The sequence below is a fragment of the Toxorhynchites rutilus genome, chromosome 3 (assembly GCF_029784135.1).
Source record: "Toxorhynchites rutilus septentrionalis strain SRP chromosome 3, ASM2978413v1, whole genome shotgun sequence".
NCBI classification, from domain to species: Eukaryota; Metazoa; Arthropoda; class Insecta; order Diptera; family Culicidae; genus Toxorhynchites; species Toxorhynchites rutilus.
The window spans coordinates 276,434,848-276,450,173 of NC_073746.1; the positions used below are offsets into that span (position 1 = coordinate 276,434,848).

At 37.0% G+C, this 15,326-nt stretch overlaps 1 protein-coding gene across 1 annotated transcript; it reads left to right on the forward strand.

Moving 5' to 3' along the window:
• The first annotated feature begins 2,849 nt into the window (after positions 1 to 2,849).
• On the forward strand, positions 2,850 to 5,123 carry LOC129779313 (thymus-specific serine protease-like). The gene is made up of 4 exons (XM_055786719.1): positions 2,850 to 2,899; positions 3,402 to 3,836; positions 3,898 to 4,368; positions 4,434 to 5,123. The coding sequence occupies exons 2-4, from the start codon at positions 3,412 to 3,414 to the stop codon at positions 5,065 to 5,067; spliced, it is 1,530 nt and encodes a 509-aa protein (XP_055642694.1). The 5' UTR covers positions 2,850 to 2,899; positions 3,402 to 3,411; the 3' UTR covers positions 5,068 to 5,123.
• Positions 5,124 to 15,326: the final 10,203 nt, after the last annotated feature.

The window sequence follows — 15,326 nt, forward strand, 5'->3', positions numbered from 1 at the left end:
CTATAAAAATGTTGACAATGGTTGAATTAAAGAAGGAAATTCGAGAGCACAATCAAACACAAGTAGAAAAATGCAAGATTCCTGCATGTACCTTGGAGAGCCCGGAATTAAAATATACGTGATTTGTTTTTTGAGTTTTAGGTTACATTAGCATCATTTTCTTAGTTCAAAAACAAAATCCAGATGTCTCACCGATCGTTTACGTTTTGCGTTAGATCGCCATTAGACTGGGATCATATGATCAACTTTGTTGAAGACAACATGTTTCTAGAGAACATTCCAGAGGAGTTGTTATTTTTTCCCCGTTATGAGTTTTTTCTAACCACTGCGTGCCCTAGCGGTGATGTTATGAAATAAACCATTGTCTCCCCATGATGGCCAGGAATCCTAAGATCAGCTTTGTTGAAGACACCATGCTTCTAGAAAGCATCTCAAATGAGCTATTAATTTCCCCCCGATTTGAGAGCTTTTGGACCAGTGTTGTAAACGGTCGACATTTCTGGTAACCATCACATACTGCTCTTGCGCAATAGTTTCGGCTCAATATGTACTGTCCATCAGCCACGAACGCTCGTTTAGTAAAAGCGCGTCCACATTTTGCCGAATGATGCCGATCGGCCAGTACCAGGCGGCATATTCGGTTCGTTATGTAATGTGGACGCCACATCGGGTGCACGAAGCCGAAGTCCCATCGTATGTACGAAGCCGTCACGAACAAACGAAGCACCATGTCGTCAACGCTAATTTACTTCGTTTTGTTTTGGTTCGACTTTCTCGAATAGGACCCACTTGTTTCGGGTTGGGTTCGGTTTGTTTCGAGTCGGTTTTCGGCACGTCGGCAAGCCCGGGCGGTACGTCCACATTTGGTCGGCTTTACCGGGCGGCCAAGGCCGCTCGGCGTAATGTGGACGCGTCTTAAGAAAACGTGAATGTTTGAAATAATTCATATAAAAAATGGTTTTGGGCGGGACAAAGTACGCTGGTCAGCTAGTCCGGAATGTTTAGGCCACTCTGCGGTCTAGGATAGCCCATGTCTCATTGGTATGCTGGCCAAAGACCATAGCTGCTAAAAATCTAAACAAACTCCAACATGCGTTGTTATTACTGGAGCAATGCGGAGCAAGACGGGTCTATGGTACTAGGTGAGGCCGTTTCGTCACTAAGTTGGTTAGGGGAGCGGTATATGAAAACAGCACGGAAGAAAGTAGAAGGGGAATTATTTGCTTGTAACGTGAAAGAGACAGACTGATCACGAGCGAGCTTCGGCAATAGCGAATTGTGTTTTGTTTACAAACAAAACACAGTAGACTTCCAAGATGGCTGGAGAGTGGTTTTAGCAAGTTGGCCCACCTTAGTATATACTTCTAGGCGCCTTGATGCGGAGCACACCCTCAAAGGCATTAGAGGCTATCGTTCACTTGTTGCCTTTAAACCAACATGTTCGGTTGGAAATTAAGAAAAACGCTCTGAAGATTAAAAGGTGAAACAAAATATTAGACGGAGCCAAACTGGCCACTTGAGCATCCTGAATCTCTTACCCGTTGGACCATCCTCGGACACGTGATTGGAAGCCAGAGAAAAAATTATGTAGCTATGGGAAGCTGGTAAACGGTTTTTCCGGCAGAAATAATTGCAATTATAGAATGTATAAATGTGTACCTCAAAAAATATTATACGAGGGCGGTCCGATAAGTACTTAGCCTCATCGCCCGATGGTGTCAGTATCGCGAGAGAGATTACTTATCGTGTAGTAGATTCTCGTAAACGGCTACTGACAATGCCGAATCGGACTCGTAGTTTTGTTTCGAACGTGTGTGGAAGCGGGCGTGACCACGGATTTTAGAAAAATGGAAAAAATGCCGAAATTCCGCCGACGGCCAGATTGGTCGAATTGCACTACGAACTGCTGCCCACCCACCGTATTCTCCAGATTTGGCTCCGTGCAACTTTTTTGTTTCCAAACTTCAAAAAATCACTCGCCGTGCAGAAATTTGATCGAATGAGGAGGTCATCGCCGCCACGGAGGCCTGCTTTGCAGACCTCGAGAAAACGTATTTTTCAGATTGATGGAGCATCGCATCGAGTTAAGTGTATCGAGCTAAAAGGAGACTATGTCGAAAAATAAATCGCCACTTTTCCAAAATTTTTGTTTTTTTTGTAGGCTAAGTACTTATCGGACTGCCCTCGTAGACATGCTAACATTTGCATCTTCGCAGACTTAATGCTTTCATGTGCTTACCTTTTAAATTACACTTGATATTTACTGAATACCTATTTATTGTGTTGAATTTGGATGAAAAATAATGTCAAGTTTACTCATTTAACCAACCGCAAAGTTTTTAAATAGTATTAAATTTTGTATGAATAAGAAGAAAAAAACTAATAGATAGAATTTTTAAAGAAATCTGGCTATAGGGGCCTAAGGAATTGTCGGCAACGTCCTTACAGTCTTATTCTGGAAAATGGGTCTCATGCTCAAAATAGTTTGAGAATTCCTGTTCTATGGTGTACCACTGGCAAAAACAAAGCAATAAAAATTGTTAGAAACAAAACGGAAATACATTTAGACAATAAAACAAACACTACGCTAACGGTGACCGGTAATTCTATTTCCCAGCATGAGCATTCCGAAAACAAAATTCATCCCGATAAGCTTTATGCTTTTATGATGATCCTGCAGCTTTTACAATTTATTTTCGCAACCCGTTTAATCGTTAATATCTACTACTGATAAGCCAATACCGCACACCAAATTTGACCAAAGCTATCCGCGTTAATCATCCGGATAGATAAGCAAATAATGTCCAACCATATATAAGACGATATTCGATAGTAGATAGAAGAGTTGGCTTTTTCGAATCGTGGTCATCGACAATTCGAATCGGTAGACTGGAAGCAGGTAAGAATTTGTTCCTAATAGTGCGATTGGAATTTGGAAACAACCGCTAATCTGAATAAACCAGAGTCCTGGAGTGTGCGATTAAAATGATTTTCCTACTTGAAACAGTGTAGTGTAGTTCTTGAATGGATTGTTGAACTTAAGCCTTTATTCCAGAGACTTCGATTTGCATATAAGATAGTTCTATATTGAAATATTGAATGTTTGCTGATTCAATCAGAGAGAAAATGGGCAACGGTTAAGTTTTGCACGAAGTGTTATCGAGAGTTTGAGGTTTATTTACGTGCTTGTGGTCGACCGAATATATGTCTATATTAATTATTACATGATTTTCACTGAGGTAAACGCAACAATAAAACAAGAGGAAGGAAGAATTACTGAGAGTTATCAACGCTATCTGATTGAAATAGATAAAATATGATTACTATAATCCACGACGATTGTGACGCTGGAAACCATATCAAATTTTCGACAACACTCACCCAACGTATCCTTATTCCAGAAACCAAGCTATGAGATCGGCTATCATCATCACATTGGCACTAGTGGCCGTGGCAGCGGCTGCCAATGTTCACAAAGCCAAGCGGCATGGGGAAATCAACCCATTGCTCGTACAGCAGATACTGACGAAGCGCCCGATAGCACCGCCAGCATCCGGCAAATCCAACCCAAGTGGACGGTTGGTGGTGGAGAATTTCTTCACCACACGTGTGGACCACTTCAACGCACAAAACACGGACGAATGGACCCTCCAGTACTACTCGGCCCCGGATAATTACCGCGAGGGTGGTCCGATTCTCATTTTCTTGAGTGGTAACCTTCCCATTCGTACCGACATGGTGGACGATTCCTCGCTAATGTACGAATTGGGCAGGGAACTGCATGGTGCCGTTTATGCCTTCGAATCTCGATTCTTCGGTCAGAGTTGGGTGACCAAGTAGGGTTTTGACGAATAGAAATTATGTAATATCCTCTAATCTAATCTGTTCCGATTGCAGTGACGTGAGCACTGAGAATCTGCACCTACTGAATAGCGACCAAATTCTGGCGGACTTGGCCGAGTTCGTTCAGTACTTGAAGGGAGCCGTTCTGCGAAACGAACACGCCCATGTTTTGGTCGCTGGTTCGGGATACGGTGGTGCGCTAGCCACCTGGTTCCGTGTGCGCTATCCACATTTAGCCGATGCGGCGTGGTCTTCCAGTGGATTCCATCATGCCGTTCCTAATTTCCAGCAGTTTGCTGAGGCCTGGGGACAAACGTTGATCGATTTCGGCGGTCAGAGATGCTACAACGATATCTTCGTGGCGTTCCATGTGATCGAAAATTTGCTCGATATGGGACTTGCTGATGTGGTCTCGGAGAGATTCAACCTCTGCACACCGATCGATGTGGAAGACAGTCTACAGGTGCAATACTTCTTAGCTGGGCTTATGTCGACGGTTGAACTCTTTACTCTCGTCAATGGAAAGTATGTTTCGGTTGCACCTATTCGAAAAGAATGAGGTACACAGATATTTTTTCTTCTATATCCAGTGTTTCCGATTTCGCCGTGGTATGTGACGAGATCACCAACAGCCAGGCTTCAAGCACGCTGGATGCTCTCGCCCAATGGTTTACTAGCAAAGTCTCCATGGGAGAGGAATGTATCAATTTAGATATAGACTTAACAATTGATGCACTCAGAGAAGTGGAGTGGAACGCCACCCTCAATCAGTACGGCATTCGGCAAACATTGTATCAGGAATGTACCGAATTTGGATGGTTCCCAACAACTACGGACTCGGACCACCAGCCATTCGGCAATCGTATCAGCTTGGATCTCTACACGGAAACGTGCCGTCGGGTGTTTGGGGACTGGATCACTCACGACTCGCTCGAATATTCCACGCAGCGTGCAAACAACCGATTCGGAGGAAAATTGCCAGCCATACAGCAAGCTCACTTCACCTTTGGTGCAGAGGACCCTACCCGTCCGATCAGCATCACCCACGATCTGAACCCGATGGCTTTGGCTGACGCAATTCCAGGGGCGATCCACGCTTCTGATCTGAGGGCAACTTCAGATAGCGATTCCGAGGAACTGAGAGCGACCAAGGAACACATGAAGCTACTGGTAAGCAAATATCTGTTCCCTGTTAGCCCGAGAGTTTCGGTTGAGGATGCGTAAGCTGACGTGTCTTTCAGAAATGTTTGTTTAACTCAATAACATAGTATTTTATATCATATTTCTATCCATTTGCAAAGTCATATCACAATCCTTTCTAAATATATATCTGAAGCTATAATTTTTCCAACCAACAATCCAGTCATCGAAAGACTTTTTATAACTGTATTCAGGAATTGCCTTCAGTTTACACAGTGAATTCGTTTTTAGTGGTTCAATCCTAAAACAACGGGTCCGGGTTTCGGAAATAGAAAAAAGTCACACCGGGCGATATATGGAGAGTGCGGTACTTGTTCAAGCGCATTCGTGTCAATTTTGGTCATAATTCGTTCACAATGTTTGATCAATGAGCTGGTGCATTACCGTAGTGCAAAATCCAATTGTTATCCTTCCACGAATCTGATCGTTTGTGACGAATTTTCTCTCTCAAGCGCCTCATAACGCCAAGATCAGTGACCGTTGACTCTCCGGAAGAAATTCCGAATGGACAACACCATGAATAATAACACCAAGATAACAATCAGCCCTACCTTCACTTTTGATCGACTTTGACGTTGTGTTTTCGGTTCCAACTCATTTGCAGCGGTCCAATCTGATGATTGTTGACTCGTTTGCATGTCAAACTCGTACACCCATGTCTCGTCGCCAGTAATTATGCTTTGGATGAACGTGGGATCATAATCAGATAGTTCAAGCATGTCTTAAGGCACTTGATTGCGGTTTTGAAGAAAATTGAGCTCTTTTGCCACTAGTCGCGCAGCAATTTTTCTCATGTCCAAAACTTCAACTAAAATATGTCTCGTAAGAGATATTTGATTCAAGTACTTAAATGACAATTTCCGAGCACCATTCCTTTTGTTTTGTCGATGTTTCCATCAGTTGAAGAGGTGGATGGTCGTCCTCGATGTAGCAAATTGTTCATCTCTTCTCGGCCGTCTTTGAATGTCTTATAGCATTCATGTACCTATGTTTGCGACATAGTTGAGTCACCAAATGTATTTTTGCAACATTTCGGCACAAGAAATTTTGTTTGCCGTACAACACTATCTTTGACAAATAGAATTATCCATATCAAAAAACGTCTATAAAAAATAACTTGTTCTTAACACTCCTTTACTAGCGTGAAAAATCGTAATTTGTGTACTCTGGACTGTGCGCGTCTCTGTGATATTGCTATTGTGTATTTTCAGGCGTCATTGGTATTTATTCAAAGAAAAATATATTATTGAGTGAAGAAACTCCAGAAAATATTTTTTCTTTTTTTCTTTTAATCCAGCCACCTTATTGACGCTGTAACCAAATTGAATGACAGCTCGCGCTCAAGATTGATAAAAAGACAGTAGAACGCATCAACATTGTTACAATCTCCTTATTAAAAATATTACCCTTCTAAACTCGAGTCAACCGCGAGTAATCGGATTTCTACCTTACTAACCATAGAATTAAGAATTAAGTACCTTTAAATTGAGTTACTTACACCACTCGACAATCGACAAACGACAATAAATTAACACGTTGAGTGCCATGTCAGTCATCGGTGTCATCGGACCGAGCTTTCCGTTCAGGCCGTGTCAGTCACCGGTGACTGACAGTATAAAATATTATAATAAAGGTAAAAATATAATTTTTTTCCAGAAAACTTTAATGATTTTTATTAACACGTTGAGTGCCATAACTGACGCCGAGATTTCCGTTCAGATCGTGACTGACACCGAACTTTCCGTTCAGGTCGTGTCAATCACCGGTGACTGACAGTATAAAATATGATAATAAAGGTAAAAATTGATTTTTTTTCCAAAAACTTTAATTATTTTTATTAACACATTGAGTACTATGTCAGTCATCGGTGACTGACATCGAGCTTTCCGTTCTGGTCGTGACTGACATGGCAATCAACGTGTTAAATAAACATTTTGATTGAGTCAATTATAGTAATTATAGTTTGCCAATATTGCGCTTCGCATTTGCTGTAGGGGAGCCGCGAGTAAGACGGACAGTGGAGATATGATGGACAGGTGGTTGATTTGTATAGTTGCATTATGAATTTCAAATTTCTGTTGATGGGAAACCCTTCTACATGCTATTCTATAATATTTAAACCATCCTATGACAATGAATACTGATCAAAAGTGGAATAGAGGAACAAAAACCGAAAATCGAACATGATTCCGCGTGTGGATGTAACACTTGCGGCTTCGGTATTAAGCATTTTGAGTGGTTTAATTGCAAAATTGAATTCGCTGATGGTTATATTTCGGTTTGTGAGTTGACAGAGAAGCGATATTAGGTATGTACGGAAAAGTAAATTCATTCGTAAGTGGTAAATTTAAATTATTGAAATAATTGCACTGGGGGTGGGGGGGGGATCGTTAGGGGGATGAAATGGACAGTCATATCCATAATCACATCCAATGCATGATGGAAAGTGAAGGGAAGAAGGGATTGAACTCTTTTTTATATTGCTTTCTCTTTTTGTTTTATTTCTGTTACTGAGCGCACAAACACTGGGAGAGAGTGAAATCATTCCTCTCGCGAGCGATAAACCTCTACGCTTCGTATATTATGAACCTGTCCATATCCCCCCCACTACATGTCCATTATACCCGCACCGATAAAAATGTTGTACTTTTCGGCTTGTTTTAATTTCGGGAAAAAACATGGAAAACACATTTTTATAAAACATTAGGCCAGTTATTTCAAAACCAATATATTGAACTTTTAAATTTTTGAAAACATTAGTTTCCAAAGATACAATTGAAGTTTTCCTTAACATGTCCGTCTTACCCCCATCTCCCCTACACGATACCGGCGCGCGCGGCCTGACGGGAAAGTCGCCACAAAACAGCGTGGCACTCAACGCGATAACCATGTCCTTCGGACAGTTGACAACGGCTCCAAAACGAAAGTTCTGTATAGCAGGATGCGAAAAAGACGAAATTGCAATCAACCAGAGCGAACCATAAACCAACAACATGGCATCGGACTATAGTGATCGCTTTCTTCAAAAAGGCAGTTTTCCTATTTATCCGAATCTTTGTCAGATGTTCTTGTTTCGGAAAGCTCTTGGAAACAGATGTCGTCGAGATCTGGTAAGTAAGATAGTCAGATTGCTACCCTGAAGTGTAAAATCTTGTTAAGAGGGCTGATCCGCATTTTTCAAAATTGCGTTCAGCCATAATGAACTAAGCATTAACATTTTAAATTTAATTTAATTTAAAAATAAATTCCATTTATTAACACTCCTATACTCGTGGATTCAGTTATAACTTTTCGTCGTTAGATTCATACGTGCAAAAGCTAAATAGAAATGTTTGATTTTCATATAGTTTTCGCTAAATACAATGGTCACACATACACACACGTGTGAAAGAATTGCACTTGTGTAAGAATTGTAAACAGTAAACTATAAACTAATCGATGGCTTATGGTTATTTTTTACAGTTACTGTTTCGGGGATATTTTTTTTATAATGAACAATATCGAAAAGGTAACAAGAAAAAGAAAAGAAAGTTTCAAGAAATCCTTTATATCATCTTTTTATGTCCCATCTAAAAAAATGCGTTAATTCTTAGTTTACCAAGAATACAGAGACAAAAAATATTATAAATAAACAAACTTTATATTCCAAAACCTTTACCATCTGGTAATTGTCTAGAAGGTCGTTATACATTCTTCTCTTCCATAAAAGATCCGAAAACAAGAAACAAGAAAGTTTCAAGAAATCCTTTATATCATCTTTTTATGTCCCATCTAAAAAAATGCGTTAATTCTTAGTTTACCAAGAATACAGAGACAAAAAATATTATAAATAAACAAACTTTATATTCCAAAACCTTTACCATCTGGTAATTGTCTAGAAGGTCGTTATACATTCTTCTCTTCCATAAAAGATCCGAAAACAAGCTACAACTGCATGAAATGTACAAATATGTTTTTCTCGAGCATGCAGTTATGGTATGTTCTGATTCTTACACCAATGAAACCACAATCGATTAAGACGTTTTTATGTTATTTTATTGCTCTTTATACTTTCGAGAATTATATTCAGTTGCTTTCTTTCAATCAATAACAGGAAAAAGGTAGAATTTCATTATTTGTGTTGGAGTATCGAAAATTACTCTGTTTTGAGGAGGCTGAACTAGATGACTATTAAAAGTGAATGCAAACCAAGAGAACATATTTTCTGGAGTTTTTTTCATTTAATTACACCCTATTCTTCAAATAAATACCAATGAAGCCTAAAAAATACACAATAGTAATATTAAAGAGAAGCTCAACTTTTGGTCTGTGACACCGTGCGCGAGTATACGTGTTATGATTTTGCACGCGAGTATAGGAGGGTTAAGATATTATTTTGCCAAAAACAGCAAAAGTAAGTCAATATATGTATATACTATTTATTAAATTACTCAAGAGCCGTTACAAAATACTATTACGTTGTGTGATAAAACTATATTACAGGTCGGACTCGATTATCCGGAGTATTGATTTTTTTTCACTCCGGATATTCGAGTCAAAACAATTTTTTTTCTTTATTTGTTTTTTTTTGCATGTATATTTCGTTTTTTGAACATAAAAGAGGAATTTGATTTTGATTCATCCCCTTAAAGTCAGAAAACATCTTTCTCACATGAAAAAAATTAATTTATCCAGATTCTCTCAGGAGGTGATAGACGATCATATTTGATCCTCCTACCTAATCCTCCTACGCATATGCTCGAATTTCAACAATGACAGAGTTATAGAACTTTTTTTTTGTTTCGGACTCTGTTGCTTCATACTGGCTCTACATTACAAAGTACGCTACGGAAGACGATTCCGGTGCTTTCATTTAAAAGATGAGAAAATTACAGTAGTGGAAAAACTAAATTAGTGAATTTCAATAACATTTTGGAAGTGAAACGCTTAAAAGTTAATAATTTTTAATGTGTTATTATTAATTTTATCCTAAAAATTTATATTAAACTAGATTGTTTCGATCAATTAAAATGAAGTTCTTTAACCACTCCACAATTTGTTCTTTGACGCACAACTTCTATCTTTCTTAATTTGGCGGCAATATCGATATAGACAATTCCTGGAGAAAATTCAAGCAAAATCTTCAAAAATCACGATTTTTACCCCACTGTACATGTAATAGCCACTTGAACTTCACCTTAACGTTGATAGGTTACATTTCTTCATGAATTAAGTCATATTTTAAATATAAAAAAAATTCCAAACTGAATAATAATAATATAATAAATTGTATATAATCGAATCACATATAATCGAGTCTGTATATAATCGAGTCCGACCTGTACTGTATTCTATTAGTCAAATCATTTCATTTGATACCAATATTGATAGAATTGCAAAAAATATATAGTCGACCATTTTGTGGCGGCGAACTTTTCGAATTTATGTTGTTCATAGTCTATTTTTTGCGGCGGCCAAATTGAATTTTTCAAGATCATGGAATACGCAGTTTTATAATGACAGTAGAATTAAATGTATGTTCCAAATTTCAGATCAATCATTCAACAGGAACGAGATAAATTTTCTATTAAAGTGGGACAACCCAACAAACATTCAAACATACATAGAAACAGGACAAGCTGAATGAAACCATTCAAAAAGTAATTAGTTGTTTGAGGACTGTGGGTATATTGAAATTGGATTTTTCATTATCTGCTATGTTCCACTAGTCGAGAACTTTCTTTTGATACATTTTTGGGCATTTTCCATAAATAACTGTGTTCTACTAGTCAAGCCTTTTTATTTGATACCTATATTGATGAAGTTCTGAAAAAATAAGCAATCCGCCATTTTGTAGTGGCCGCCATCTTGGATTTGCATTTTTCATAAATAACTGCATTCTACTAGTGAAGCCCTTTCTTTTGATACCCATATTAGTTATTCAATATAGAATTATTATACAAATTATTCAAAATTTCCGAAAATCAAAAATAAAATACTCCGGATAATCGAATCCCGGATTATCGAGCCTCCGGATCTAAGTGGTGCGGACACAATCCACTTCATTTTCAAGCAAATTCATGCATGTTTTCAAGCGATTTCTTGCAATAAATTCTCAGACCACCAGTGATGCCAGATTTACAAATATGTTTGCAAATTAACAGACATATGTGTAAAACACTTTTTATTTTTGTTGTAGACTTTTTGGATATAACAATATTTCACAGGTTTTTGAAAAATATTCATACATCAAAGATATTCGACTCACCATATGACATTTTTCCATAGTTTTAATACAGAAAAGTTATAATATTTAGTTTATATCAATACACATGACGTTAGACCAGCGATACTCAACCTGCGGCCCGGCAGTCTTTCTGGTTGGCCCATCTGGTGTGTATGAAGTTTGGAACCTGTACTTTTGCCCTGACATCATTGCAGACGAGAGAGAGGATACGGTTATTCACAATTAATGAAAAATTGCATTCTCTGCAGGTAAGGAAAAATCTTGAACGAAAATTGTCTCTGATAATTATTTTCTGTTCTAGATAAGATTGTTTTGCTGAAATGCAAGGAGATTTATTGAAAAATTGTTAAGTTAGGGTCAGGACTATGTCTTCTAAGTATTTAAACAACATCGAATAAAAATTTTCATTCTATTTTCAACAACTTACATTCGCTCTCGGGTCTGCTTATGACGAAATATGGGTTACTGTTCGATATTGTTACCACAGACATGGTTCATGGCCGTGTGGTGATCTAAAACTTGTATAGCCTTGCATGGCGGATGGAAAATATACACTGCATTTTCTTATAAATTTCATCAACGACAAGACCGCAAGCCTCGGTGGATATCCAATATATCAACGAAGAAATACTGATTTTTATAAAAATTAACAACGCGTATGTATGTGTAGATCGTTGAAACATTTAAACACACTTACAACACATAAGTTATTAAGTGGTCCGAAAAATCTTTCTTTTTCCACTTATTCCCAAAAATGACAAATGAAAATTAATAACTTTTGAATCATTGAACTGATTTAGATGATCGACATATAAAATTGAAACTACCCAGCAAACATTAAATCGTATAACTTTGCACATGATAAGTTACATATAAATTCGTATCAAATCACAATCGCATAAAATATCAATCAAAATATCGATCATGTATATCTAAACTCGCATAAAATACAAAAACACGATTTTCCATGTCATCGATGGATTGAGTGGTAACATTGTTGGATCAAATCACATATCAGTCCAAAAAGCATCGCATATCGTTATGTACGGCTTTATATGCGTACAAAATATGGCATATACGTATATCGCCTCCACTTTTGCGTGTATATGCTAGTTATGTGCATCATATATCATACAAATGTGTCTTGGTTGTATGTATATCGCCTCCAATCATAGCTATTCATACGACTTAATGTTTGCTGGGTAATGACCTAGCCTTTTATTAAAAAATATTTAACTTGCGAAAAAAATAATTATATTTTTGTAATTATTGATTGTAGTCGTATTTTTATTTTTTTTATGACTTTGGACTAGAGGGCACTATATTTTTTTATATTTTTTCTTGAAAGCTGAGGATTTTTTACATAACATATATCGATATCAGAGATGCAATTTTTTTCGTTTTTTAGATATGATTTTTCAAAGTTAACCGGTGGTTCGAAAAATCATTTTTCCCCCTTTGTCCAAAAATCACATTCTTCAAAAAATCATAACAATTTAACTACTGAACCGATTTAGATGATCGATATATTAAATGGAAGCCAATAAGCAAAATTGGAAAAAATATCACACTTGCGGGAAGTTTGGATTCTAGTAGCATAGGTCTAGTTTAGTCACATATGAATATTGATCGAAGACTTAAAACATGTTAAATTTACAAAGTTATAACTTAAAAACGATAATTATAGCATCTCTGATATCTAGATATGTTAGGTAAATAATCCTCAGCTTTCCATGAAAAATATAAAAAAAATATAGCGCTCCTATCTTTAACCGAGAAAACTATGAAAAACTAACTGAATCAATAATTACAAAAATAAAAAATTATTTTTTTTCGCAAAAGTAATTTTTTTTCATAGAAAAATAACTCGTAAGCTTCAATTTGATATGTCGATGATAGGAATCGGTCCAATAGTTCAAAAGTTATGACTTTTTGTAGTGGGAAAAATGGGGAAAAATAGTTTTCGAACCATCGATTAGTTTTGAAAAATCATATTTCAAAAACGAAAAAAATAGCATCTTCGATATCGAGATATTTTATGTAAAAATTTTCAGCTTTCAAGAAAAAATATAGAAAAAAAGCGCCCCCAAAGCCATGAATACATTAAAAAACGACTACAATCAATAATTGCGAAAATAGGATCTATATTATCTGCAAGTTCAATATTTCTCAATTAAAGCTCATTGGCTTGAATTTGATATGTCGATCATCTAAATCGGTTAAGTGGTTCGAAAGTTATAATTTAAAAAAAAAAAGTCATTTTGGGAAAAAGTGGAAAAAAATGATTTTTTGGATCACCATAAAATGGAAATGGGCACCCTAATGAAAAAATAAAAAAATACGAGTTTAATGTTTTGCGATAAAGAACAAAATTACCACTTTTGACGAAGATCTGAGAACCGCTATATTGGTTTGGCATGGCTGTATATATATACAAAATACAATCTTACGTGCATCGCGATGTACAAAGTATTAATGAATATGTGAAAATTAACGTTAAAAGACATTTCTATAGATCTGCACACTTTTACAGACTTTTCCACATTTTTAACAGACATTCACATGTTTTTACAGACTTTTTTTTTCTAAAATCATCTGGCATCTCTTCCTTCCACATTTTATCGAATATTTTCAAATCGCAGGAGTAAACATTTACGTGACTCTGACTTCGTTTGTTTTTATTTGTTTTTATTATAAAGAGAGGGGACATTAAAAATGCGTTGCTCAGTGAAAGGCTGAGATGCTCTTTCAGAGATGCAATGGTTAATTAAACAATTGACGGAAAAATGTAGCTCGTTCATTTTATAATTTTAATTGTTTTTGCCCTTGACATCAATACCTCTTTTATAGTGTTGATTATCATAAGAAAAATAACACTGCTGATCGTTGGATCTCTTTTGACATTTCAATTGGATCTTTTTTGACAGCCGTTTTGATTCAGTCCGCACTACCTAGCTCCGGATAATTGAGTCTGACCTGTAATAGTTAGCATGTACTTGGTTCGCTCTGGCTGCAAATATAATGAAGTTCTGCGTGCCTAGCAGCTACAAAATTTTGTTTTTCACTTTATTAATGTTTTTGAATCCGAAATTAACAAAGATGTGGGCTCACATCATGAAAAGGAGGATGTTATTGAGAAAGAGTTGGTTATGGAGGACAGAAATTTAAGAGGCAATTATACTCTAGGTGACATTTTTTGACTTGGTTCACTCTGGCTGAATATTTTGTTTTAATTATCTTCGATCGTAACATTTAAGAACAGGAAAGAAATGAAACAAATGAACAAATCTCGAATTTTCATCAGGAGAACGTAGATGCGCCGCCGTGTCTCAAAAAACATAAGCATGCTGAGCCTCAATTTTGTAAGAAAAAAACACGTAGGCGTAATAGAAATGCAGGCAAATCATACATCAACATAACAGTTGCAAAAATCTACTTGACTATCACAAAGCACCATCTTTCAATGGATACGTGTCAAAATTTGACGGCAATCGGTCAATTGGTTCGTGAGTTACAGCAATGAGAGTGAAGCAACTTTTGTTATTGTGAAAAAAATTGAAAAATCCGAATTTCGTGTATCGATGGCAAAATTGCATGACTTGGTTTCGAATTACATCCGCATCCACCGTATTCTCCAGATCTGGCCCCCAGCGACTATTTTCTGTTCGCAGACCTGAAGAGAACGCTCGCTGGCAAGAAATTTAAGACCGATGATGAAGTGATTACCCAAACTGAGACCTATTTTGAGGAAAAACCGTAAGAGTGCTATAAAAAAGGTATCGAAAGGTTGCAAGATCGCTATAATCGTTGTATCGCCCTCGGAGACAATTATGTTGTATAATAAAATTTAATTTTGCAAAAAAAAAAGTTTGAATGTGTTACCTTATAAACTTTTCGGCCGAACTGTTACGAGGAGCGGTAGTTGCGGATAAGAAGATTCAAGCCGATTACGTCTGTGGTTGTCCAAAAAATTGTTATAACAATATGTCTTTTGAGGAACGTTTGTCACATTTCAAACAGTTTTACGGAAAAAAACATCGTGGGAAACACAAACAAC

Coding starts and splice junctions, on each gene's coding strand:
- LOC129779313 (XM_055786719.1), top strand. CDS start 3,412: ATGAGATCGGCTATCATCATCACATTGGCACTAGTGGCCGTGGCAGCG. Junction 3,837..3,897: donor GGTCAGAGTTGGGTGACCAA/GTAGGGTTTTGA, acceptor TTCCGATTGCAG/TGACGTGAGCACTGAGAATC. Junction 4,369..4,433: donor TTTACTCTCGTCAATGGAAA/GTATGTTTCGGT, acceptor TTCTATATCCAG/TGTTTCCGATTTCGCCGTGG.